This window comes from Chroicocephalus ridibundus, chromosome Z (genome assembly GCF_963924245.1).
Source record: "Chroicocephalus ridibundus chromosome Z, bChrRid1.1, whole genome shotgun sequence".
Lineage (NCBI taxonomy): Eukaryota > Metazoa > Chordata > Aves > Charadriiformes > Laridae > Chroicocephalus > Chroicocephalus ridibundus.
This window is the reverse complement of record NC_086316.1, coordinates 78,355,975-78,383,851: the sequence shown is the minus strand read 5'-3', so window position 1 is coordinate 78,383,851 and position 27,877 is coordinate 78,355,975. Positions and strand designations below refer to the sequence as shown.

Sequence of the window (27,877 nt, the reverse complement as noted above, 5' to 3'; positions counted from 1 at the left end):
GCACATCTCCAAACCAAAGGGCATCATCAGAGATCTTGAATCTTTACTGCAGCTTATCAGAGCTTTAGAGCGTAATTAACAAAATATTACCAGAAATTTGTAGATAAGACAAGTAATGTACTTTTCTTTAGACTTGTTCTCCAGAAAAGCTAGTGGTTTAGGTTTTGGGGGTTTTATGTTGGTGTGTTGTATTTTTTTCCTACAAAGACAAGCAAACACCCAACATGTCAAAGCTGTAAGAAACTGGATATAGGGCCTTATAATGGGACGTGTCATGAACGTTAGGAATAACAGAGCAAAGAGAGCTGCTTATCTGGGAGGAAATGACCTACTTTTTAGAGGTGACAAGATCCCACAATTCCTTAAGAATCCATTATCTGGGACTATTATCTGCTTTACAAAATGACAAACTCTCTACTTAAGGAACATTTAAAGTCACAAATTGCCATGGTTTGCATAGTTTGCAAATCACATATTTTAAAAATCCTACCTATTGAAAACACTGGGACTTCCACATTGCCCACAAAATAGACAAATAAACGAGTAGTTATCAGGAAACGGACATTTAAAGTGGTGCTACAATAAGAACTCATTTTTTTTTATTTATTTCTCATGCTGATTTTGATACGTAAGTATACTATTCAGAAAATGAAATTTGTCCAGTGTAAATTCATTGTAAAATTAATATGTATGTGAAATCTCATTTAAGGTAAACTGGCATGTATTTTTTTATACATATAATGACCTTTTCCTGGAGCAAATACATTTGTTTATGAGTTAAACAGTAAAAGGCACAGTCATTGTAATGTATTCCTTTGCTTTCGTATATGTGGATCTTTGTGCATAATCTGAAAGGTGTCACTGCTTCACAGTTTGTTACAGAGTGGTTGTTCCTGCCGTAATGGTACTTATGCATCTTATAATTTTTTTTTGTACCATTATACAGTTTTAAATTCTTTCCTCCTTATGAGGTCAAGAAACCTTTTTCTCCATGCTCCAGAGAGAGGAAATTTAGATGAGAATACTTAATGACTTACCCATAGTTATACAGGTAGCACAGAAGGTAACTGAACAGGATTTTCCATTTAATCTGTCCATGGCAAGGTGGACGATAACTGTTCTCTGCTCCCTAAGTCCTAGAAATAAACTGAAGTGTTTGCCCACTGCCAGGCGCCAATGCTTTGCAGGGATGCAGCAGTGTCCCCACTTACTGGCTGCCACAGCTTGGGGTTTCTGTTATGGAAAACTGCAGTTGTGTTATGGAAATGCTACAATCACTGTTCTGAAACCTACAGTTATTACACACAGACTCCTGAAGTCCTTACATCTACTAGTACTGGAGTTACAGAAAAAGACATCACTACGGGTGTTATATGCTGTAGCATCTTCTCTAAACTACAGTGAGATGGCAGAGGGGCAATCAAGGCCAAATATAAAATTGTTCCTATTTATGTTGATATGTGAAACACGAATTAACAAAAATATGATCCTAATGAGAAAAGAACAACATGGGATATTAAAATCAGGGCCATGGACATACATATGTTGCTACATGATTAAGCTATACCTGTCTTGTTTGTCTACAAAAGAAAGATTGAAGGAACTGGTGCAGTTTGTCTAGAAAAAAGACTAGTGGGAGGCAAGGTTCTTCAAGAGATGCCAAGACAAGTGTGATGAATTATTCTTCAGATTCACTGTGGATAAGAAAAGAAGGCATGGATTTAAATTACAGCAAAGAAAAAGATTTAAATTAGACACAGGAAAATGTTCTCCTGACAGAGAATAGTCAAGCAGCTGAGTAAACTGTAAAGTGTGTAACATCTCCTTTGCTGGAGGTTCTTTAAAACACAGTCAACAAGTATCAGGCCTACAATAGGCAGAAAATCTTCCTTAGAAGGACAAAAGAATAGATTATTTCATGATTCTAGATTTGCTACAGTCTAACCCTGAGTTAGTTGCCATGTGTTACTAACCAAAGTCAACTTTTTGTTTCTTCTTAAGCAGAAACTCTCCGTAACATACAAAACCAGGAGATAAGTGTATTCCAGAAACCTGAAAGGATGACTGCACTTCATCAAACAGTAGCTACTTTCTTGATTGTTCTGCCTTCAAGCTATCATTCTTCAAAGTAAGCACCAGCAAAAAAAAAAAAAAAAAAAAAAAAAACAAACCAAAAAAAAACCACAAACGAACAAACAAACATAAAACAACAAAAAAACAACACCAAAACCAACCAGTTCCAAGTAATAAAATGATCTAGTAAACTGAAGACCTAATTTAGAAAATATACCTAAGAATTTAAGGCTAGGATATTTGAGGCAAAAATAGAACCATTCTCTTCAATGATTTATAAGATTGCTTTAGAGAGACAGGGTAGAACATACATAGTGATGTAGTGAGTGAAAACATAAGTAATTGTTGACATGTTGCATTTTAAAGAATAGTGGCACCATTTGCCCTCCTGAATTTTGTATCAGTACTTCCATGAGCACTTCTGATCAACACAGATGTGACTTTGGTGGGCATGGGAAAGGCATGACCTCAGTTCTTCCCTTGACCTAGAAATGTCAGGGTTAATCTGATCTTCCACTTAATATCTAGGTTGCCTGCCCTCCTTCCTGGGAGTACAGCTTTGAAGACAAACACTAAGCAACTGTGATCTAACCACTAAGCTTGCAATTCAAAATTCTCAGCTCCTGTCTTATCCTCTATTTGCTAAACTCATGAGTTTTTTATGAATCTTATTTTGATTTTTATCTACTGCATCAAGCCCCTCACATTAAGGGTTACTATTTCATGAGACTAAAATAGCCCCATAGGAGATAGTTCTCCAGGAGCAAAGCCCAGTCAAAATGGCAACCCTCTTCCACATATCCAGCAGAAGAAAGAGAGTTGCCTAGGCACATTACTGTAAGATGATTATGAACTACCAGGTAATAAAATTAGATGATGCCTCATGCTACCTAAAGCAGTTTAAAAAGTTTGGGGATTTTTTATCTTAAACTAATGGTCTTAACTTCTGCTTAAGTTGTTCCTTTGTCATTTGAACAGTAGTTTGGTATTATCCCAAGTGAGAACACAACTGTTACTGGAAATCAATAGCCTTGTGTTTTGAAAGCAATTGGAACCATCTGAATATTCAAACAACTAGTAATTAAATTTCCTCATTGTAGATGCACAGAGGAGACCTCTGAGATTTCTGAAGCTCTTTACTAAAGGGCCTTTGGCTTTTTGGAAGGACTTTAGTCCAGTCGTGTGTGGGAACATTTCTTCCATAGCTCCCAGCAGCATTACAAGAAGCAATACAATCCCTGCTTCAAGTTTGGGTTCAAAACAGGCCTTCTGCCAAGTGTTGCTTCCACTGGTCTGCAAAGCAAGACTGAAAGAAAATTATTTCTGTTGGTTCTGCCCCACAAGATTTTGAATGGTTCTTGTTGAGCCTATTTTCTCTACAAAAATCTATGACTTTCTAAGAGTCAGAATAGGCCTATTTCTAAAAGGACATTTGAAAGAATTGTTGGTGAGGACTAGGAAGAATAGGAATACCAGGGGATGTTTGGTTGCTTTCTTATAAATGTTAAATCTCAGTGCCAGTTGGGACTTGGCAGCACTTAAAGTCTCATGTGTTTTGGCCATATTTCTTTAGTGGATGGTTAGCTGTGTTGTCCCTTTACCATTCCTCATCTTCCCCTGAATCTCACTTGCCCTACATGAGCTCTACAGTAGTATCCAGCACCTCCGATGGCTCAATAACTTTGGAAACACTGTCTCATGCTCCTCCACAGCTCTCAGACATCTCTCTTTGGTAAGCAGTCTCCAACATCAAGTCCTAGCTTATCTCATCTTCTACAATCTTGTAATTCATCAAATATTATTTATTCCTTTCACTGTTGTGGTAGGGTTCAACTAAGCAAAGAACTTCACTGTGTTGTATGAACAGTGTAGGAGAGTTTCTGTCACTGAAAAAGTTTACAGTCAACGAGAGACAAATAGTGGGGGAAACTCAGTATTTTTGTCATATTTTACTAAGGTTGAGTGGGAACATCAAACTATTGCCTTCTGTTCACACAAGAAATCTATGGTATATTTAAAATACTCTGAGTCCCTGCCTAGACTCTAAAATCACCTTCCATTTCATCAAGGTTTTGTATTATGCAAATTACATATATTTAGAAGACACTCATATTTTAAAAGTTCCACTTCATTCCCAACCTTTGACTTCAAACAGATTTATATATCTGGTGGGTTTTTTTCCACTTTCCAAAATGGTTTGCTCTGATTTCATGTTGTCAAAAAAAAAATATCTGTGATCACCTTTGCATAAAAATTGGTATGTGCTCTTAATTTCGTTGTATTCTTTGTGCTTTGGCCACTAGAGGGTAGCACAAACAGCCTCCTGGAGAGAAGGTCCAAGTACCCCCAGGAAGCCTATGGGGGACAGATGGGGCATATAAGGGTGTGAAGCAACAGTGTAAAGCTGTGAACAAAAGATCAAAGTTCACTCCTTGCCTCTGCTCAACTCCACAGTGAAGCCGCCTCTGAACTGACTGGATCTAGACATGAATGACCATGACCATTAACGAAGCGTAAGTGTGGTTTAGGGGAGCTAAAGAAGGGTACGGATATATTTATATTAATGATTTGCAGCAAAGGTTGGTTTGAGCAACTGTATATGTTTAACCCTTTGAGCAGCATATATGTGGACCTGCATGACAGTGCACAGAATGCCAACTGTAATGTTTACAGGAACAGCTTCTGGATAAATTCAAAGACAGTGGAATTAATCAGTGGTATACTGAAAAAAACAAACAAACAAAAAACCAAACCCAAACCAAAATCAACCAACCAAAAAAACCCAACTAAACCCATGCAAAAGGTAGGTGTAACAACAGTGTGCCTCTGCAAATTCATGTGTACAATAGCTTGAATTCTCTGAATTGTTTAGACATTTTACACCCACCAGCAACTCTTTGGCTTGTAAGTCACATAACTGCCACTTGGCTTTGCCGTGAGAGATTCATTACATTTCAATCCAAGAGTTTCATAGGATGAAAGGTTTACTAGCCTACCTAACCTGGGCCTGGACCATAATCCAAGACCAAGAAGAAAGACAGGAGACAGATGTTCTATCAATAGAGTAAATTTCATGTGCAGATGCTAAGAAATAGGTCAGACACGGTGTAATAATTTCCTACCTCCTAATGAAAATGAAAGACAATAAACTAATATCTGAGCTAGCATTCTAGTTGCCTTGGCTGTCCAGAGCAGAAAAGAGGGTGGAGAAGCCCAGTCAAAGAGGGTGAAAACCCAGCAAAGCTATTGTGCACACTGACCTCCAGGTAACACGTAAACTGTAACTGCTGTAAAGAAGTACAGAAGGCAGCAGCAAAATACTTAAGGAGTGATCCAATACAGAACAGAATGCAACAGCTGAGGAAGGCCTATTATAAAGCAATTTTCTTAAAGTCTCTACAGTAGGCCAAGGAACTGGGGAAAAAAAAAAAAAAAAAGAACGACAGACGGGAACATTATATAACAGGTTGTAGATCATCAGTGTTTTTTTTTTTTTTTCTTCTCAGCAGCAATGAATCTGGTAGTAAAATCAGCAGAAAAGCAGTGTACATGTCCACTGATGGCAGGAATAAAGCAGACCCTGGGGAAAGCCTAAATGGACAATAATTGCAGGTTATTATATACTGTGCTACAGTGCAGTGGAAAGCTGGTCAGCTATTAGCAAGGTTGGAAGGAATAATCAAGAGGGCAGAGAAGAAAGTTTATAATCTTTCAGATACAGTGAAGCAGAGGCAAGGCTCTGGGCTGAGAGATGGGGAAAGAAACCAATGATAGGGAGAGGGAATAACATTATACATCGGGGTTGTATCTCCACTGGTGAGGAAGGAATTTTTGGAGTTTCTAAATATAAATTTTTTAAGTCACTGTGGCCTGCAGAGCTGTAACTGAGCTGGGGTACCCAGGTTGGGTGCAGAGGTGTTCTAGGCTGATGGAGACAGCACATCAGGAGACGAATTTGGCCCACCTTAGATATGGATCACTGACTAGGGCTTTCTGTCTCTCTCCATTGGCTTTACAGGGAGCTGGCAGCAACCAACCTATTAATTTAAATGTCTTAAGACTGGCAACCTTCTGAGATGAAGAGTCTCTTCAAAGGCGAGAGCAATGAGGGCCATAGATACACCCACAAGGAGATTAAGATGATCATAGAATCATAGAATCATCTAGGTTGGAAGGGACCTTTAAGATCATCGAGTCCAACCATCAACGACAACACTGCCAAAACCATCACAAAACCATGCCCCTCAGCACCACATCTGCCTGTCTTTTAGATACCTCTTGGGATGGTGATTCAACCACTTCCCTGGGCAACCTGTTCCAATGCTTGATAACCCTTTCGGTGAAGAAATTTTTCCTAATATTCAATTTAAACCTCCTCTGGTGTAACTTGAGGGCACCTCCTCTCATCCTATCACTTGTTATTTGGGAGAAGAGACCAGCCCCCATCTCTATATAACCTCCTTCTGTGTAGAGAGTGATAAGGTCTCCCCTCAGCCTCCTTTTCTGCAGGCTAAACAACCCCAGTTCACTCAGTCACTCCTCGTAAGATGCTCATTATGAATGACATGGTCAGGAAATGTTGGTAAGGAACATCTCCATGGCATTTCCAGGGATGATCTAGATTTTTTTACATGGTATCTTTGCTACCTCTTAACAGAGCTGCAAGATCACCCATACTTTTACCAGCACAGCAAAACCTGCTGAGGGACAAAGTTATGCCTGTGCACCCACAGAGCAACCACCAGTCTGAGAACAGAGGTATAGAAAACACTTCCTTTGAGGTTAGTTGGGAAGTGTTACTACTCTAAGAGACCATAAGGAAATCACATGTAATGTAACATAGTGTTACCCATTTCATCTTCTACCTGTCCTTATTCCCAGCTGAATTTATGGATAACAAACAGTTTAGGTGAAACTGAAAATTGAAAGAAGAGGGGAAAATGAACCGGAAAGGTACCTTTGAGGTTCGACACACTTTCCAATGTAGCCACAATATTCTCACAGCAGAAGTCTTCAACTGGGTGTTTCTACATCTAATTGAGTTTCCCTTTTTAACTCCTTTTCACTGGTGTTGTTTGGGAGGCCAAAGTTATTTACCTATGTTAAACACTTTGAGCAAAATTCTTTTACTTCAACATAGACATCCACTGTCATTGAAAGAGCTGTGGGACATCCCACTCTGTCCTGGAAGTCCTGTGTCATATCTGTCTGCCCCAAGCACATCTACATCATCTACTGTTGGGCATTTGAGAGATCATTGGATACCTATGTTCAGACAACTGCATCCCATCCCTCTGTACATAGTTGCTACGGGTTCAATGGAAAATGATAAAGAGTTCCTGCAGATGTCTTACATTTCCAGCAGGTTGAATTGCCTTCTGCAGGTGTCTGTCCTTCTGCCTCAACTTACTGTGTCCTTGAATAACTAAACTTCTACTTGGTTTCCTCAGACAGGTGTTAGACATAAGCAGGACGAGTCTGGACCTGAGTGCCTCCCAGTCCTCAATGTATTTATCCTACCAATGTTCCTGTGAGGGAAAGAGATGCTATAATTCTTTCCTGACATATAGGCAAGCGAAACAGTCACACAGAAAGTTCGTGTTTGAGGAGGAAATTGAGTCTCCGTCTCCTGGACTATAGCTGTTGAATTGTCCCCTCTTATTTGTTAGAATTGTTTGCTTCCACAAGACCAAAAGGTTTAAAAACAATTTTACTATTAATTTGATTCTTCTGCATTCATTTAGTTTAACACTGTAGCTAATTTATAACTTTTTTTTTTTTTAATGCATCTTTGTCAAGTCTCTGGTTTTTCCTTGGCATATCTTGATTCAGTTATGACATTAGAGGGGGGGTAAGGGGACAAGGGCCTACCTATTCTGCTGATTATTTCAACTCCCACCACACAGCAGATGACTGAGAAATCCTAAAGATGAGTCAGAGGGTGAAGCATGGAGAGATTGTCTTAAATTTTATGGAGGCACTGAAAAAATGTCAGAAAAAAAAATATTCACATTTTCAGATACTTTGTCTTTAAAGGTTTTCTTGGTAAAAGCATCAGTATATTTTACTGTGGAAGAGAAAAATATTAGAAAACGTATTTTTCTTTTGATGAATTTGAGCCAAAAATTGGAGAAAGAATTCAATCACTACAGTGTAATGCGGGAGAAATTTACATTATAAGGTATCACAACTCAGTTTTAATTATGGCATTGCCAGTAATACAACCTTAGAATAGTGCTTAGTTGGAGACCTGCAAGGGAAACCCGAGTGACTCAGGAGATGGGAATGAGTCAGTAAAAGACCTCTTTCCTTTTCCACCCCATGCCAGTTACCAAGCAGGGCTCTGCTGAGGTCATGAAGGATATTGTGATCTTGCAGATGCCTTCCTTCAAACAAGATATCAAATCCAGTCCCGCCTACTGATAATTACTGAAGATCCCACAGTCTGTCCCACCTAAAGTCCAAATTGAATAATCATTGACACTCCATGTATTAATGCTACATTACCAGTGAAGGAGAGATTTTTCCTTCACTTACAGATCTAAAACCTTGCCTGGTTTCTAGCTGTTGTCAAACAGACACTGTTCTCAACAATTTCTGGCCTCTTAGGACCACAGTTTTACATCTTATCTGAAAAAGACATGTCTAACATTGCACTGCCATCTAAGACACTTAGGGGTTATTGATTGAACACAGAGAACTTCTAAGTACTTTTTCCAAAGGGCCTGGCATGTAAAAGGTGGTGTTTTACATACAAAATTTAAACTTTTCAAGATATTCCTTTTAGATAATCAGAAGTCATAGTTTAGCACAAAATTTTAGTCCAGGCTCAGATGCACATAATAATGTATGAGGGTGGATGAAAAGCATTATATTATTCATGGGAGATAGGAATACAGTATGTAGTTTGCCAAAACATTCTCTGCCAAGACAGCCTTTTTCATCAGTGAGTACCTGGAAAAGCCTGTGAGAGCCTAGGAAGTGGGCAAGTATAGAGATATACTTCTGCCAGTTGTGGCAGGAGTGGAGGATTTTGTTGGCTAGGTAGTGTGGTGTTATGGAGTAAAGTCTCAAAGATCTTACTCCTAGGTGGTTGCTTGTTGCATGGCTTGGGTGGAATCATTCAGCATGTGGCCTCTGAGGAGAACCACTGTCCTGAGATATTTTGCACTGAAGTTTTCAAAGTCTTCTTTCAGAACTACCTTTTCACATGTTATGAGTTTTTGAATTATCCACTCCAAAGAGGACAGAAACACCTTTGCCTCGGCCTGCTACTGGAATCAAAAGAGTTTTTCTTGGGTGGGGGCTGGTAAAATAAGCTGATAGAAAGACTAGATAACTAGATTAGGGCAAATAGGATGTAGTCAATAATGACAGTGAGTGAGAAGGCTGTCAACTGGGCAGGGATAACAGGATTTATTGGGGAACTGAAATGTGAGTTGAAATGCTTTTTGGCTACCAAATGAGCTAAAACAATAAAACAAGGGACACCAAACTAGACCTTCAGGCAACCCAACTCCTGGGCCCCAGATTGCAGAAGACAGGAGAAAGAGAAGAAGGAATGATTGTAAACAGGCTTAACAAAACAGACAAAAACAAAAGAAAAAACCAATAAAACAAAAACCAACCTATACCTTGGCAGGGGAGCAGGAAGATGAGATGAAATGATGAATGCTCAGCAGGAAAGGAAGAGTGGAGTAAATCCTTTTGCTGGGGTTTGAGGCCAGGCTGTGGGAAATAGGCAAAAACCATATTGCTTAAATTTGAACTTCATTATTTGCATTTTTTCTTGGCCAGAGTCATGCAGAAAGAGATGTGTATGAGATTATTCTTCATGTATTCATTTAATGGGAAACCCAAAGAAAAAAATCTAGCTTTCTTCTTCAGCCTCTTCCTTGTGGGTCACCCGAGTCCACTGGTCTGGAGCAAGAGCAGCTGATGTCAGCTTCCTTAGCACAGAGAAGGTGAGAGGCTGCTTTGTATATGTTTTGTGTGTTGAGAAAGGAAAAGTTAATTTTCTTATAGACTGTTTTACAGAGGTGAGTATTGCTTGTTTCTTCTTCTAGAGGTGCAATACATAATGGTGATAGTGTTTTCATACTGAGGATGATTTAAGCATAGGAATAAGGTAAGCTGGAGTAGAAAGTAGACAAATCTTTTTATTAATCCAGCCATATTGCCAAGGAAAACAAACAAAAAAAAAGCCTAACAATAGATACTCCCTCACCCGTGAGATCTCTTCAAGCACATGCAACTGAATTTCATGGGTTTGAGTTTTGGTGGTTGGTTTGGAGACTTTTTCCCAGCTGCATCTGTTGGTCTAACATAACTTTCTCTGTTTCTAATGTTACAGGGAAGACAACAAAAATGGAATCCAAAATAAGCCACCACATTGAGGGAGATTTTTCATATAGTGGTGGGGGGACATAAGATTACAGTCTGGAGACAACCAGTGATATTAGATGGGCAAGTATTTGGCCTTGAAAAAGACAATGCTTTTCTATTAAGTTTCCTTGAAAGACTGCGTGTGGGAGAGAGGTAAGGGGGAAATGATGCTATTCCCATTTCAGAGCTGATGAAACACACAGCAGACTGGTCCACAGCCACACCAGCAATCAGAACCAAGGAGTCAGTCCAAATCATCAGACTCCAGGTGTGAGACAACAGGCTGCACAGCCTTGTTCTTTTACTGAGACTGTTTCTTTGGCGTCTCTCACCAATGCTACATGCATAAGAAGAAGGATAATAAAGAGCTTAAGTGGTGGGAAATAATGAAGAGTTGTGAGGTTTTGTTCAGTTGTAACAATCTCACATGTTTATTAATAGAAGGTCGCCATGTATAAATATATAATTTTAGCTGCATATGGGCAGCATCTCTTTAATTATCTGAAGAAAGAGGGTACTCATTATGTAGATAGTACAGGAACATCATTCAGCAGAAAAGCAATAGAAAATTTCAAGCAAAGAAAGGCATGAACTGATATTCCCCGCCCCCCCATCTCTTGCTTTTCATTATGAGTCATTTCTACAGATTTTCTGTGTGTGTGTGTGTGTGTATGTGTGTGTAACTGTGTATATATTTTTACACATAAAAATGTAATATCTGTATGACTTACATAAAATCATATGTGTGCTTCCTTGGTAACTCTGAAGGCAGGCAGGAGCTGTAAATTCTGAAAAAAAAAAAAAAGAAGTGAAATGAATGCAGAGCTGACCCGGCTCAGTGTGCAATGACTGAGGGTAGAATAGAATTTGGTTTCACAAATTGAACTTCCTTTCATAGCCAATGTGTCCCAAAGTGCTTTACATACAGTACAATGAGAGTGATGCCGGGAGTGGAGGCAAACACAGCAGTCATTGTAGGCACAAAAATAGCTCACATGTAGCCTTCTATATTAGAATCTGTTTCAGGAGAAGAATGCTGGCCTTGGGAACGTTATTAACTCTATATTAATCTGTTTCCTTGTTGCCAAGGGATGCTGAACTTCCCCCTGGACAGAGTCTGAGAGGATGGTTTCAAGAGCGTCATACCTTCCATCCTCTTTAAAAAAAAATAAACTTGGCTATAATCATGGCCAAGTCCTCATATTGCACACTGCATTTCTGACTGTAATGGTCTTTTCTTTCTTTTCTGTCATCTTGGACCTTGGCTGATTGAGTGTGTACTGGACTATAGATTGTTCTTCAATCAGAAAACTGGATAAGGGCCAGCAACAGCGTTACGTTCAGCCCCTTGCATTCATTGTATCTACAAGCATTGAATCGTATTGCAGAAGAGCGTTTCATTGTTGCTAAGATTCCCATGCACCTCAGTCCATCACCATCAAATTATCTCCCAGGAAATTATTGTGTCCAGGGGAACTGCTATGTATCATACAGTATTTATGCACCACAATAACCTTTCGTCTGTGCATTCAAGGACCACTTATGAACTTAGGACTAAAGCTTTCCTGCCTGGTTTTAGGAGTTCACTTGAGTTAGTGACTAGTTGTGAGTCTTGCTGTGTCATACTCTGTGCTGAATAGACAAAAGCATCTCCACGACCTGAATTTTACTACGCAGGAATGAAAATGTCATCCAGAGATTCATCTGAAGGTTCACCACCTGTTTTCTGGGGTCTTGTATAACCCAAAATCCAAATTAATCAGTATTAAAGACTCAGAATGACTCTTCATTGCTGAGTCCATTACCCAGTACAAGCGGGAAACTGGAGGTCAGTGTAAATACATGATGGCCCTACTAAGAGCGATGTTAGATTCAGGAACGAAACTCTGTTCACATCCCTCACTTCCAGCACAATGTAAGTCTGGGGAACCCTGTAAAGTCTACTGAGTTCTTTAGGGTTCAGATTAGGCAACATATATAAAAACTAACCAGCAAATTCTTTTTTGTTTTGTTGATTTGGGTTTGGGTTTTTTGGGGTTTTTTTTTGGTTAAATCATCATTGTTCTAATCCCCTGATTGCCCAAACCAGAGTGATCTGAAAAAAATCACACAGTAGTTCCCATCCAGACAGCATGTCTCGCTTTTCTTTCCATGGAAACGATGGCATAGGAACCTTGATGCGGTCCTGAATCTCATTCTGATATGAGCTCAGGGACACAGAAACACTGTTGGGTCTACAAGCTGTTCAGTACTCAGTTAAGTAATTAATACTGTTCAGCCTGGCCCCAACTCACACGTAAATCCATTGATAACAGAGTGTCTTCCAGTTTAGAGAAGCTTAAGTACAAAAAGAATATTATCCTATAATGTCACAATAGACATTAAAACCATTGGAAGCTGTATGTGGCAAAAATGTCTCTAAATATTAAGGTCAATATTAGGGTGAACGTTGAGATTGTTCAGCTGATGAATTGGTTTATCAGAAGGTACATTGCCCTCGTAAACTCACCTGGCATTATTGAGTTCTGATTTTCAAACCTTCAATAAGCTTTATGGCAAATAGAACAAAATCAATGAGATATGATAACTGGGGATGACTTAGTATATAATATGCTGCTGACCAAGTTGAGTGCTTTGAAAGAAGGAAAAGGGGATATCACAGCTGAAAGAGTTCTTTTGAAATGCATACTTATGTATTTGAAGTGTATGTTTGAAGTGTATATTTGAGAGGTAATAATAAAGATTTCCTTGCAACTTTCAATGCTTAAAAACACTTGAGATTAATCTTAGTGTTTTGAAACTGAGGTGCATGCTGGGCTATGGTGGCTTTGGGTCTTATGTGCTCAGGCAGAGGTTTCTCCCTCACACAGTTCTTATTTTCATAAGAAATAGAATAGAGGAACTAAACAACTGCGAGGTTTCTTATTGGATTGTTTGTCACAAAAGAGCAGGTCCTTACACAATGTAGACAAAGATATTTTATAACAGTCATTGAGACACAATTCACATTTACTTGAAAGAGCTCTTGCTTTAAGATTAAAAAGCTGAGGTTTTCTGGGACGGCCTGTGACACCTGATCTAGGTTTTCTGCAAGGCTTAGGAGATGCAAAGATAGAAGGAACTGATGGCCTTTGGACAACAGCACTTTCTCCTTTGGGAAGCAAATTCCCTGCAGAATACAAGGCACCAAAAATCGTACCTACATCTTCAGTTAAGCACAAACTCCTACGTGTTCTGAAACCCAGACCAGTCCACTTTCTGTAATGGAAACTCACAAGCCACCAGCAAGGCTCTTTCCTTAATTTGACCTCTTGAGATGACTGTGGAAGACAACCAACATTTCAAGCTCTTACAGCTTGATTGGACCACGCATCAGTAGGACAAGCTGGCTCAGGCCTGAGGCTCACAGGCTATATGGAGTTAAAAAAGTTGAACTGTGTAGATGGAAAAAAATAACCTAGAGGTAGACATCTCTTTGCTAAAAATGTTCCATTTCATAACAACTGAACCCCAAACATAGTGAATATGTTGATATAATCTCATTACATAATGTTTTCCAACCATGTAAAATCTTATAGCTAGCTGATTTCCCCATGGCCTGATCTTGGTTCTTCAAGGGAGCAGAATTCTCTCTCAGGTGCATTGCTAAGGAAGCCTCTCCCCCCCATTGATTTCATAGGCAACAGTAATAAAACGCATGACCGCCATTTGCTATGTATTTCTCTCTCTGATTAAAGAATGGTACAGCCCCACCTTCATGTCCCACTCTGTGGGGTCTTGGTTCTGTTCAAGTTGTGTTGCAAACAGATACCATGCACGCCTTTGATTAGTCAGTTGGACATCTCCTGCAGTTAAAACCAAGAAGAAAGTTAATATTTCCTTTCCTCTGCACAGACTGGGAAGAAGACCAGGCCTTTTCTGTTCAAAATCAATTGACCCTGGAAATCAAGGTCTGATTCTGTCAATCTGGGATTTAGTAGGGCAGCAGAAGCACAGTATAAGCCAATGCATGGAAACTGAACTATGGGACAGGAACTCTCCCATTTTTACTCTCAGTCTTCAACTGATCCTACTTTGGATACCAGTATTTCACTTGACTTCTTCCATGTGCTTGAGATGACTTGTCAATCAATATGATGGGATATCTTCCAGTCAGTCCAGTGCGAGGAAGTTTAAACTCGTATTTAAACTTGCCCCATGATTTCACACAAAAAGGCTGCCTTCCAACTGTACGCGAAACTAATACTGGCATAATCTAAGCTTCAATGTCAACATATGTATGTAAATTCATGTACAAATGTCTCTGATTATCTTACGTACTTTTTTTTTTTGGTGTAGATGAATTCACAAAGGTTGTGACATCTTTATACTCATTGTATTATTTCCTGTCACAACACGATAGCTGATAGAAGGTTTCCAGGAGGAGACACTGTGGACAATGTTGGAGCATTTTGTCAGTCTTGTAGATGAATTTGAAGACTGTGGAAGTACGGCAAGATTCAGAAACAGCTTGTTCCATTATGGACTCTGGAAGAGCCTACACCCTTTTTGACATTTTAACCCATGCTAGACCTCTTTGACTTTGTTTTTATGCCTCTAAGCTGTTGTATGTAATTTCCTTAAGTGCCTGTTCAGAGCTTCCTCAGAAAGGCCTCAGTTTTCTTACCTACCCAGTTCTTTTCTGATAAGCTCTGGGTTTTTATCTCAACCCATTTCCTCACCAAGACTTTCCTAGTTCTTCCAGCAAACTGTAGCTCTTTTGCTTTCTCTTGCTTTCCCTGTGAGTTATAGTTTTCTCTTCACTTCTACATTCCCTCTCAATTTCTCTCTCTTCCCCTTTTCCATTCCCTCCTTTGACAACTTCTCTAAGCATTTTTCTCATATGCTGCCTCCTAGAGATCTGCCACTTTTGCTTTCTAAATTCAAATTTACCTTTTCCCCTTCAGCTAAAGGTCTGGAGGGATGAACAGCCATCGGTAACACCTGTCTTTCAGCATCAACTACAGAAGTAACTGGGGCTCCTAAATTAAATGGATACATGCAGAAAGCACAAAGGATGAAAAAGCGTCTGTTCTAATTTCAGGCCCAGCACAACCCATGAGCTGGAAATAGAGGAAAAGACCTCTTCACCCTCCTATTGCAGTCAATGGAACAAATGGAGGCTGAATCTTTGTATTACGCTGTCACTTGTGCTATAACTATTACTTTAAGATCATGGGGAGGTACATGCAACGTGCAGTTTTCCTGAGGTGCCAGAAGGGTGTCTGAGACGAAAACTACTCCCAAGTGGAGAAGTTGTTTTGAAGTGACCAAGACTCTATGCCTTCTTAGAGAATACACACTTGTGTGCACACACAGCAGCCAGTCAATCTCTTGTATTTGTTCCATAGGCTTATTAATGGTGGGTTGGCTAAACAGGTAACCATGAGTAGTTTCTCCCTCTGCTGTTGAACCCCTGGACAGTTTGTGTATCCTTGCTTATTTCCTTTACAGCCTCCATCTGCATGTCTGGCCTTTAGAAGAGGGTCCATGGTATAGATGATTTACTATCCTGGACAGAAACAGTCAAAAATAACAAGAAATAGAAGTTTTAAAAGGTATAAGACCAGATCTAAAGTTTATTACACCCAAAAAATCTAGGATGGATTTATACAATTAACCATTAAGAAAACTGAGCATATTTGCAACACCACTAACAAATAATGCAGGTAGAGATACCATCTATCAGACAGCAAAGTACTGATAGATTTGTAGATATATAGATAGACAGACAGAGAGATAGTGAAATAGGCAGAGAGACAGAGAGGGGTCATACAAAACAAGGAAAAAATATTTTCTTTAAGGATACTATGAAATTCTAACAGAAAGCTGAGGAGGAGCCTTTCTGCACGCTTAACTGCAAAGTCCCCTCCTTCTCTGCCTACAGTATTTACATACATGCATATGTGTGGATGCACACATACACGTGCACTCCCCCCAGCCCAGCCACCCCACCCCATACACACACACTGTCAGCACTTGGTCATCTGCCATGCATCTGCATTAGAATGAGGTACGAGAAATCAGCAGCATTGATGCTGGACCCTGACTGACATTCCCTCTGGCTACTCGGAGAATAAAATAGGATCAAGAATGAGTTTTGTAAAACAAGTATTCATTCATGCAAACAAATCCAACATTGAGACTGTGCCTACAACACATATCGTTCAAAGTGAGACTGGGTATAGCTTCAGAAGTAAAACATGCCATGGGATATCACGGTGCTCTGAATCTGGGCACTGATTTTGTCATTGCTTCCCCTGAGGCTATAAACCTCCACTTGAAAAGTGACCACTGACTTGGGATGCTAACGTCACACGCCTGATCTCCACGCTTGGTTTTCTCTGAAGCTCAGCAAGCAGCTGGGTGCCCAAATATGAATTAGCTGCTTAAAGTCCTTTCCAGACTTAGGCCTGATTTTCAAGAATATGCGCTGACTGTGACTACAGTTGTGGGAGGCCAACACTCCCAAAAAGCTTGGTTAAAATCCATCTTTAACCTAAATTAAGTTAAATTCCCCTAATCCCAAACTGGAGAGAAGAGAGAGAAAAAAAAAAAGAAAATAAAAAAGTAGCGCATTTTTTTCCTTACAGCTCTTTGCTTCATGTCCATCATCTTAATTAATAAATATAATTGTGAACACACATATACACACATATAACACGCACACAAGCCCTAATTAAAAGGAAATTATTCTGGTTGCAAAGACAAGCACTTAAATATTAAGAGCCCCCAGAATTGAGGTTATGTGCACAACCTGGATTTTCCTTTGTTGTACAGATGCATTCTAATTCAGCCTTTAATTACATGATCAGTCACAGAGTAGATGGCATGTGCAGTGTCGTTTGTCGACTGCAGAGGACTGGAGGATTCTGCCTCCTGCTTCAAGCACGCAGGAGAGTGGGCATTTGGGGGCAAATATTCTCCTCCAGGCATGACCTCTTGTTCTTTTAACTCATCCCTGTCTCAGACCCACCCCTTCTCACTCTGTATTCCCTCTCTTAGTTTCAGTCCCATATCCGGTTTCACTTTTTGGCTTCCTCTAAATCTGTCTCTTTTTTCTGACTTAGCTTTCCGGTGCTCTGTCCAAGTTTGCCAACCCCACAAACTCTCAGATCCACTACTCCTTCTGCAGTTTACAATGTTCTTTTACATTCCTTATATTAATCCCTCCCTTTTATCTGTTACCCTACCAGAGACGGTTCCCCATTTCCCCTCCTATTTCTCACCGTTTTCCGAGATTCTTGCTACTGAGAAGCAGACTGTTGTGTCTCAGCACAACCTTTCCTCCCTCGCTCTCCATGGCTAACTGTGTCAATGCAAACAAATAAATGGAATATTCTTTAACTCTAGCTCCAAGTGACATGGCACCACATACCCATATAGCTAAAATCTCTTTTCCCAAAAAATACGTTATCCTTGTCTGTAGTGCCTACTGGAAACACTCTGTCGGTCTGTGAAGACCTCCAAACTGCACCCAGAAGGTGCCTGGGAGGCTGATATGGGCCAAACCCGTATCAAAAACTGTGCAAATATTAAGGCAATTAATAGGAAAAAAAAAAAAAACAAAACATGCTCTGGACTTGGTTCCTTTGGCAGTACGGATACCATCCTTGAGTCTGAACCCCAATCTGTTCCTTATTTGTGTATCTTCTCAACCCATCCCAGTATACTCCAACCTCCTTTGTCTTTCCAGCTCTTCCATATTCCCCCCAGCTGTCTCTTTTTAGTTTCTGCTCTAGCCTCACTCTTGGCTTTCCTTGTCAGTCCCCAAAAGCTCAGGGAAGACAAACTCCCTGCTTTTGTCTCAGGTATCCAGACTCCAGTTTTTCCTGGTCTGTCCTAGGCCAGTACTGCAAAGACAGGAATAACTCTTGTCTCTGCTGGAGCATACCTGGTGAGAGCTGAGTCACTGGGGAATCTGATTTTGGAAATCTGCATCTCTAGTGAGCGTGTGAGAACTGCCATTTTCCCAAGGCTTTTAATTGGCCACTTTGGGGCAGATTTTCCCCGAGATAGCAAAAAGACTTGAGAAAGAGCTTCACCTCCTGACAGCTCTTAGCATCATGCTGTAAAGCATGAGGACAGGAGAGCTTTACGAAGCATCTCATTTGACTCTGTTCAAACCAGCCCGGTTCTCCGCTGGGTCGTTCTCAGGGACAGACAAATAGCGCCAGCTGAAATTTTCCAGAAATAACTAAAGAATTTGAACTGAATGCAGGCACCCAAATTAGAGAATTTCATCCAAAACATGCGCAGTTTATCAGAGCTGAACAGGATTTTATTACAGAAAGTCTCAGGCAACCTTTGTAATTGGCAGTGGTGCTACCAGATCCTATTAAACCGAAATCTCCCTTCCTCACAGGGGCGCTGTGAGCATTAATTTGTTAATGATTGCACAATGATTTGATGATGAAAAGGACCATATTAACATGAAGCATTATTGTTCCTACAATACAAGCTTGCCTGCTTTCATTACTCATTATGTACAGGGACATACATATTATGGAAAACGGATGGGGAGATAATAAACTTGATATTCTTTTCAAAGGACTATTACAACATGTTTACAGAGTTCACAGCATGGGTAATAGGAATATTCTGGAGAGCTCTATTTAAATAGCAGAATCCATTGGGTGGAGTGTAATGATGTGTAAGTATGTCTCTGCACAAATCCTGTGTCTAAACATACATGCAAACACAGGCATACACGCTCTCTTCTATTTTTCTGTCCTGTATTAACCCCCGGTTTCTATGCTGCCTTCACTTTACCACCTGAAACTCACCAGTGCTACTTTAATAACAAAAGGCCTCCACAAACAAAGCTCCCTTTTATTACAGTGATACCTTTTGTTGCCTACATTTACTACAATCCTGTACTAAGCTCCTTTGGATACAAATACTTTTTCATTTCTCTCCTCAATCAACCTTCTTGATTCTAAGGCAAAAGGAAAAAAAAATAAAAAAGAAGAAGAAGAAGAAAAAACAACGCACACTGATTTACACATTAATTCAGGGACCAGTCTTGCAAATGTTCACATGAGTAATCCTTCCTCAGATGAATAATCCCTCTGACCACAGCAGACTGATTAACAACAATGCAGATTAAGGTTTTCAGGATCGAGCCCATTCCCTGATCCCTGGGTTCTCACCCGGAGTTTAGCGGATGATGGTCCTTCTCCTTTTGTTACATGAATTACAGGCTCACATGCAGCTCTCAATTATTTTATTTGATTACACAGCTAATAGGCCCTGATCCTGTCAGCGCTCCCTAGAAAGCCTAACAAGCTGAAGTAAACAATCCCAGATAAGTTAGAAGACTTGGCAGGATTGGGCCCTTTAAGAGTGGCTGAGAGCTGTATCTTTGAGCTGTGATCAGAATGTGTATCTTTGCTATTAACCGTCTCGTGTTTTATTTGGCAAATCTAGCAGAGAATCTGGGAGTATACGGGCTGATTCAGCTACCTAGGTCTAAAAAAGGATAAATTACTATTTAAAAACAAAATTCAGGCATATTGTTTATTTATTGGAAATGAAACTTGCCTGCAATTTGTTTTCTCTATTTAAAAACAAAATTCAGGCATATTGTTTATTTATTTGGAACAAAACTGTCCTGCAATTTATTTTATAGCATTCAGTGAATGACGGTTCTGTGTGCTATGGGTCCAGGGTTTTGAAGTTCAGCAGAATTCCCCTACAGCAACCTTTTGGCCTATTCCTGCCTTTCTTCTGTACTTGCTCGTTTCCTGGAGAATGAAGATATTCAGGACTGATGTATCGTTATGCCCCCCTTCCCTGCACCAAACGGTGTTCATTAAAAACTTGCTGCTAGCAAGGGCCTGATCCAGCCCTCCTGGAAGTCATTGGAAAGCTGTCTATTGACGTCATGGGGACGAGGAGCATACTAATGCATGCAAGTACCTTTACTAATGCGGGCAGTCCTGTTAACAACACCGAAGTTGTTCACAGGATTAACAGCAATCAATCAAGCCCTTTGAAAGGCACGTTAAAAGCCAAAGCCTGGTGCTGCAAACCCTTTCCCACACGAGGTGTGTGCGTACCTGTGGCTGGTCCCGCTCCATCTCCCTGCTCCTGCCCTGGCAGTGTTAGGCCATTCTTCTGGATATGATAATTTGGGGGGTAGCTTTTCTTCTGAGGAGGTATGAATTCCTGGTGATCTACTCCAAAATAAATAGTGTTTGTGTTCCTCCCCCCGCAAAATGCACTAAACAGAGTGAGGAGTAGGAGCAAATAGGGCTGTAAATGGGCTTGGAAGGGGGGAGCTTTTTTTCCTGCAAGTAGACACATATTAAAAAAAAAAGGGGGGGGGGCGGGGAGAAACTTCAAGTGCTTTATTTTGCTTTATTTTGGTTCCAAGCAGATAAATAATTTTTACTCTCTGGGAGAAATTGGAGCTTGTTACAAAAAACCTTATTCTTATAAAATTCCCGCGGACTCCCCTGCTTATGGATTGCTGAACTGGACCCACTGTGATTACACTGGGAACATTTCTCACTTGGGAACTGTTCGGCAAAGGCTGGTTTATAGATAACAATTTCACTCCTCCTTTGCCTGTATCTGTTTAAAATCTAGTACAGCCCCTTGTACATGTGTAAAGGTGCTTATGGGGTATAGCTTATTTCCATCCACAGCAGCAGCTGTGTTCATCTCAGAGCCCTTGTAGCAATATTTGTGTCCGTATTATTTCATCCTGCCACCCCTCACAGCTGTGCCTGTGCACCAGGGGGCTGTACTTGAACGGCATCCATTTCTAAATGACTATACTTACGGCTCTGTGAAAACGGGGCGTGGACCAGCTCAAAGTTTTAAAAAATATATGTTGTTGTATGAGGGGCACCCTCACTGAGCAAAAAAACGACTCTTTTCACTGCCCTGTTCTTTTAATTGGCTTTCATTTGGGATAAGCTGTGATTGCAGGCAGAGTGGCCTGCTCGTGGACAAGGTGTTAACAGAGCTATCCTTGGGATGGATCAGTGCCGGGTGCTGTTTCACTTTTCACTGTAGTGGATATTCCTTCTTTAAAAAAGGTTTAACAAGTCTTCTTTTAATGAGGCTTCCTAGCTCTACCACAGGTGCGGTTTTACGGTTCAGAAAGAGTGGATATTAAGATTTTTAGTGTCCTGGTTCAGGGTGGGGGGGTTCCGGAAGATTTTGTTTCATGCGGGTTTTGTTGTTGTTGTCGTCATTCTTTTATCACAGGCCAAGGCACAAGGCAGGATTTGAAAGCAGGTGAGTCATGGGGCTGGAAATTTGGGAGAGGGTCCGTCTGAGGGTTTTACCCTCCCGCAACTCCTGGGCTGTCAGACCTCCGCACCTTTAGCCTTGAAACATTGTAAGTGCGTGCCCGGGAAGGGAAGACAGACAGATCCCCTCTTTAGACCCCAATAAATAGCATGCCTGGTCAGACAGCAGACAATGCGCGGTGCCTGCCACCAGCCCGGCATTAGGCGCCTGACAGCAGCTGCCTCCCCATTAGCGGCGAAAGATATTTAAAGAGCCGTAAAAAGCAGCGAAGGCTGCCGGAGGCCGGGCTCGGGTGTCGCCCCCAGGTGCGGGCACCAGGGGAAGGGGAGGATGGGGGGCATCCGGAGCGCCCGGTCCCCGCCCCACCGCACGCCACTATCCGCCCCCGCGGGGACCGTCGGTCGTCCAGGGGAGGGGCGCAGCCCTGATGTACACCCCCCAGCATCGGGCCCCTCCGCGCTCGTCTCCTGGCAGGGGCGCTCGTTTAAGGCACGGGTGGACTCGCAGTCACAGGAGTAGTTGTAATAGCTGAGACACCTGCATTGGGTTGTTGTTTTTTTTTTTTTTTTTAATTCTTTTTATTTTTTAAGGCGGGGTGGAGGGCAGGACACTGCCTTGCTTCTCTGTTACTAAAACAAAACCCAAATAAAGTAAAAACTGCTACAAAGGTGTTGTCGTTTTGCCCCTTTTTATTTTGTTTGTTTTAAAAACACAAATAAAAATAAATTCCGGTCAATAAAACATGCAGGAACGTTGCAAATTTAAACTAATAACCTCCCTCCTCCACGGCTGCCCCTTCCGTTTACAGTCACACGTGTTACCAGCGCTCCCGGGGGACGGGCGGCCGGGGGGGAGCCCGCTCCCAGCCCGCCCCCCGGGGCCGCCGCCGCCTCCGCCGCGGGGAGCAGCCGGCGGCGCCGGGAACAATGGCTGGGAGCCCTCGCGGTGCCGGGGGGCGGCCCGAGCCGGGCGGGAGGTAGCGGGGGGGAGGCTGCGGGCACCCCCGGGGTATGGGAGATAGGAGGGAGGCTTGTGGCTGCAGCTTGATCGGAGGCTGGGGGAGGGAAGGGGGGAGTTCAGGACAGGTAACTCGCAGGCTGCTCCGAGCTCGCCTGCTGGTGTTTCTCCGAGCTTCATCTCCGCACAGCTTGCACGGGAAAGGGGAGGAAAGAAAGAAAGAAAAAAAAAAAAAAAAAAAAAAAAAAGAAAAGAAAAATTGCTCTGAGCACACGCAGAGCCTTGTTTTGTTACTGTCCGGATTACTGTTATTATTATTTGGGGGACAAGGGGGAGTTGTGTCCTTAATCCGAGCCTCCCTGCCCTCCCCACCCCCAGATGCTGTGAAAGGAGAGCTGATTTCATTTCCACCATACAGTACACTTTGTCTAGAGAGCATTGTTCGGACAAGCAACTCCCGATCCCTGATGACTACAAAATACGATTTATGTTTCCATCAGAGAGAGACAGAATATTCTGATGGCTTGAAAGTCGGGCAACAAAATCTTATCTAATCAATCCCTTTCCAATACACACACACACACCCCACACGCAGCTAGTATAGGAGATAACGCCCGCACTGATTGTACGTAAAATAAATATCGGCAGCATGAAAATAAACAATAGTCATCCCGATATTTTTTTCTCCCTCCAAAGAGCTACAATAATACAGTTTGCGCCTTTCCTAGCTTGATGTCGTCATCATCAGCATAATTTTTTAAAAAAGAGCTTAAAGAGCATGCATTTTTTTTTAGATGCAACAAGAACAGATATAGTAAAGAGAGCTTGTAACATCACAACCACAACAACAACAGTAAAAGCAACCTCTGAGCCCGAGGATTCGTCCGTATCTGAACTGCTTTTATTATCAATTGCGAGATCATAATAAGAGTAAATAATAAATAAGAGACATCACATAATAGGAAGAAGTCAGAACACCTTGGGTTTGGTTTTTTTCGCTCTCTCAAATAAAAAGGCAGATTTCCCGATGATCACTGAAATTATAACGACAGCGATTGATCGGAGGGCTTGCAAAGGAAAAGGAAAAAAAAAAAATCATCATCATTGGTCCTAAAAACGCAACCGTTCCCCTTTGCTCACTTGGCACAATAGAAATTGACTGTCTCTCAAAGAGCCATGCGCCTAGTGCTATTTATAGCCAGGGGCTGTGTTGGAAGATACCATTAAGCTTCTCCCGGGCAGACAGACAGGGGGGTGGTTGGATGGGAGGAGGGGGTTTAGCCAGAGTAGAGGCAAAAGCAATCCCCCACCCCCAGCCTCCCTTCCCCGCACACACACACATCCACACACTCACACCCCACCCCCTAGTCTGGCTGGGAATTTGAACCGATCCAGCCTGTTTAAACGGAAAGGACACAGATCTTCAATGTAAAAAAAAAATCAGATCAGACCCAGAGAGAGAGAGAGAGAGACGGAGAGGGAGGAGTGTGTGTGTGTGTGAGTGTGTGTGTGTGTGTGAAAGAGGGAGAGGGAGCGAGAGAGCGAGAGAGAGGGAGAGAGAGAGAGAGGGAGAGAGGGAGGGAGAGAGAAAAGAAGAGGGGGAAAAAAAGGAAAGAAGATTTTCTCTATGTATATAAAGATGGCCACGTTAGCAAACGGACAACCAGACAATACCAGCCTGAGTAGCAATCACAGCAACCCCAGCACCAACGGGCATATGAACGGATTAAACCATAGTCCCGGAAACCCATCCACCATCCCAATGAAGGACCACGATGCCATTAAGCTCTTTATTGGGCAGATCCCCCGTAACCTGGACGAGAAAGACCTCAAACCGCTCTTCGAGGAGTTCGGGAAGATCTATGAACTGACGGTGCTGAAGGACAGGTTCACTGGCATGCACAAAGGTGAGTTACCTCCTGAACTTTCCCGGGAGAGATCGAGAGAGGAAGGCAGGCTCCCGCTCCCTCTCTGGGTCTCTCTTTCTCTCTTTCCTTTCGATTTCATTTCATTTTATTTCATTTTTGGTTGGCCCGGGGGCGGAGGCGGCAGGCTTGGGGGACAGGGAAAGAAATAATAGACCCTCCTGGAAAGAGAAGAGAGAGAGGCAGGGAAGGGAGTCAGCTTTTATTTATTAGTATTTTTATTTCTTTTCCCTCTTTTTTGGGAGGTGAGATGCCGCCACTCGCGAGCGCAGGAGCGGGCGGCGGGGCGGGCAGGAGCTGTCCGCACGCCGGTGGTGCTGAAAAGAGGAAGAGGATTTCTTTATTTATCTTTGGGAGCCGCACATTTTCCAGCCAGGGGTGTGTGTGTGTCCGTGTGTGTGTCCGTGTGTTTGCGCGGAGCTGGGAAGCCCCTATTTTACAACTGTTGTGTCTCTGGCACCGGCACCTTTTCTTTTTCTTTCTTTCCTTTTTTTTTTTTTTCATTTTAAAATTTAATTTTTACTGCTGTTACAATTATTATTTGCAGTCCTTTCCAAAGCCAGAGACAGAGGAGAGTGAGTTGCTCCAGGGGGAGTATTTAATTTTGGTTTTCTTCAGCGTGGGAACGGGGACATAAACAACAATAAAAAAGCCTATCTATCTCAAGCGGGGTGGGGGGTGGTGGGGTTGGTGGTGTACGAAATCACGACATGTGTGTGTGTGTTGGAGAGGGTGAGCTAGAAGAGATGGGTTGCAGTTTAGTTCCAGAAGGGAGAAGTCTCTGAGCAGGCATATTCCAAGCACTACTTTAATGTGCCCAAAGTCCATCCCGGGAACTTTTTAGGTTTTCTTTAAAGACAGTGGAGACATACTCCCCACGCGATGCCTCGCTCTCTCCATCTCTGCCCGCTCCTTTCCCTGCTTAGCTTAGGCTCTCCGGAGGTGCATTTCAGATTAGATGATGCTACGTTTTGGGGGTGGGGGAGGGTATGTGTAGTGGGGGAGAGATTCTCAGTTGCTCGGGTAGGAAAGTAGGACTCGCAGGGAGGAAGTTGAAGATAATTTGCATGGTAGCCCCGCTTAGGAGCAGGAGAGACTCAGGAGTGAAGTGAGCCACTTTATTAACTCATGTTCTGCATATATATATTTGTCTGTGCATGTGTGCTTATTTCATTAAATGTATAGTTATTTAAAAAAAAAAATAGAGATCAGATCAGAAGTGATTGGGGTGTGACTCCAGATTTAGTACAGGAGGAGAAAGGGTTTTGGAGGGGGGTACAGGGGGAGTGGAAGTTGCATCTGTTACACGAGAGGTTCAGTAGCGGTGTCTACTCCAGCTTGGTGGACTCCTGTCAGGGAGAGTCACTGGTAATGGCATTACTGGCTTCCCAGCTTTCCAGATGCCTTGGCGAGTTGTAAATCTTGAACTTAACGGCATGTTTAGCAGGCATCTCTTCCCCCTTCCCACTCATTCCCCTCCTCTCTTCCACCCTCAGGAAATGTGAGTGAAAATATACCCTGACAGTGAAAAGTACCAGTTTCACACAGGCTACAGAAAATGTTCAGGGCTCAGGGACCGGGGACTCAGTCTAAGTTATAGGATATCTCTTCTTTCTTTTCTTGCCGGTCGCTCCAAACACCCTTCTCATATTTGCAATGATCAGTGTTGCCTTTTCGAACCTTGCTTTCTTTTCAGACTAGCTTCCTAGAAGCCACAGCGAGGTCTGATGGGCATCATTTAAACATGACATCCATACTATAATAATTATTAATAATAACAATAAAAATAATAGTAAGAAGCACAGGGAAGGAAAGGTCCTGGGAGGTTTCGTCTAATAGATGAGGAGTAGTAAGAGTAGCCACTGAGCTCGTGTGTGCACGCATGTGTTTGCAAAAATTATCTAAGCTTTCTGCAAAATAAAAATAACAACAGTAAAAGCTACACTGAAGAGAATCATTCAACGTAGTGTAGAGGAAATCTTTGAGCTAACACCTCGGTAAAGCATTTTTGTGGTGGAGGGAGGTTATTTTGATTTGTTGATGAGATTTTATTCTTTTGTTATGTTCAATCTTAAACCTGTAATTAATCAATCTATGCGTTAACTTTAATTTCTATTTCATAGATGTGAATTCTTCCTCTTTCAGTTCAGTTTTTCTTTTACTGCATGCTTGTATTCACAGAGACAAACTCAGGAAGGGGGAGAGGGAGGGAGAGAGAGAGGAATCATTTATCTTGCTTGGATGTGTTTAACACATATTCCTGAATTAAGCAAGATACTAACTTCATTTCCCTTCATTTCATTTCTGTTCAAAAGCTGCAACCTAGGAAAAAAGCCAGGTGGAAAATCTTGTCACCTCATCAAATCAAATTGCATGAGTTCATCTTGAAAAAGAAACAATCATTTTTAACCTCCTAGAAGTTTTGGACTTTGTAAGGAGAAATGATGATGATGATTGTTATTTCGCAGGCTAGGGTTTGAGTGAAGCTTCAATAGACACTGAGTTGCCAGCGTTTCAGAGATCGGTTTTATTTAGTACATCCGAGAAGAGTTTGAACTCCTTTCTAGCGATGCCGCTGATTTATTAGCTAATCCTGATAAAAATGTGCCTCTGGCTACCTGGAAAAAAATTACTTTCTTGCCAGTAGTGATTAATTACTATTAAGTCAAAAAGCATGACGGGGCTTTGAAGGATGAGGATTGTGTTTGGCTTTTTTTATTTTTTTATTTCATTTTATTTCATTTTTAATCTATTTTTTAAAATTTTCCTTTCTCTAAATGCAGATATGTGAAGCATAGTATTCACTCTGATCTCCTTATTTTGGCTTTGCTTTGCAGGCATAGGTGAAGAATTGCATAAAGATAGTCCAACTTGGCTCTCAGGGGTAGGATGGCAATATGAAACCCCAAGATGATTTCCATGAGTGATGCATAATGCTTATACATTAATTGATCCATCACTTTCAGTTGATTTCATTCCTAATCCAGGGGATGAGGCTGTGGCAGTGGTATACCCTGAAGGGTTAATAGTGGGCTGTAGTTTATTTAAGTGTTCGGAGAGCAAACCTTGGGTGTGCAAGGGGAGAAGGTGGGTTTGTGTCGAGAGGAAAGAAGAGACGGGAATTAGCTTAAAGTAAAAAAGCAGCAACCAGAGTAATTTCAGGTGTAACACCATTGAAATGAGAGCACAGGATGTGTATTCTTGAAAATATTATGAAGAGTTCCTATTGTGGT

General features: G+C 41.6%; 1 protein-coding gene across 10 annotated transcripts in view; it reads left to right on the top strand.

The window, feature by feature from the left end:
- The first annotated feature begins 23,994 nt into the window (after nt 1-23,994).
- Nucleotides 23,995-27,877, top strand: part of CELF4 (CUGBP Elav-like family member 4) — a 712,910-nt gene continuing 709,027 nt past the window's right edge. For 7 of the 10 annotated variants that reach the window (XR_010069051.1, XM_063319989.1, XM_063319984.1 and 4 more), the window contains exon 1: nt 23,996-24,626. Coding sequence is in view for 9 of the 10 variants with exons in the window: in XM_063319989.1 (XP_063176059.1) it covers nt 24,347-24,626 (280 nt within the window). In the remaining variant the exon portion in view is untranslated. Of the gene's footprint in view, nt 24,627-27,877 lie in introns of all 10 variants that reach the window. The other 3 variants (XM_063319987.1, XM_063319982.1, XM_063319988.1) reach the window with 2 other exon arrangements.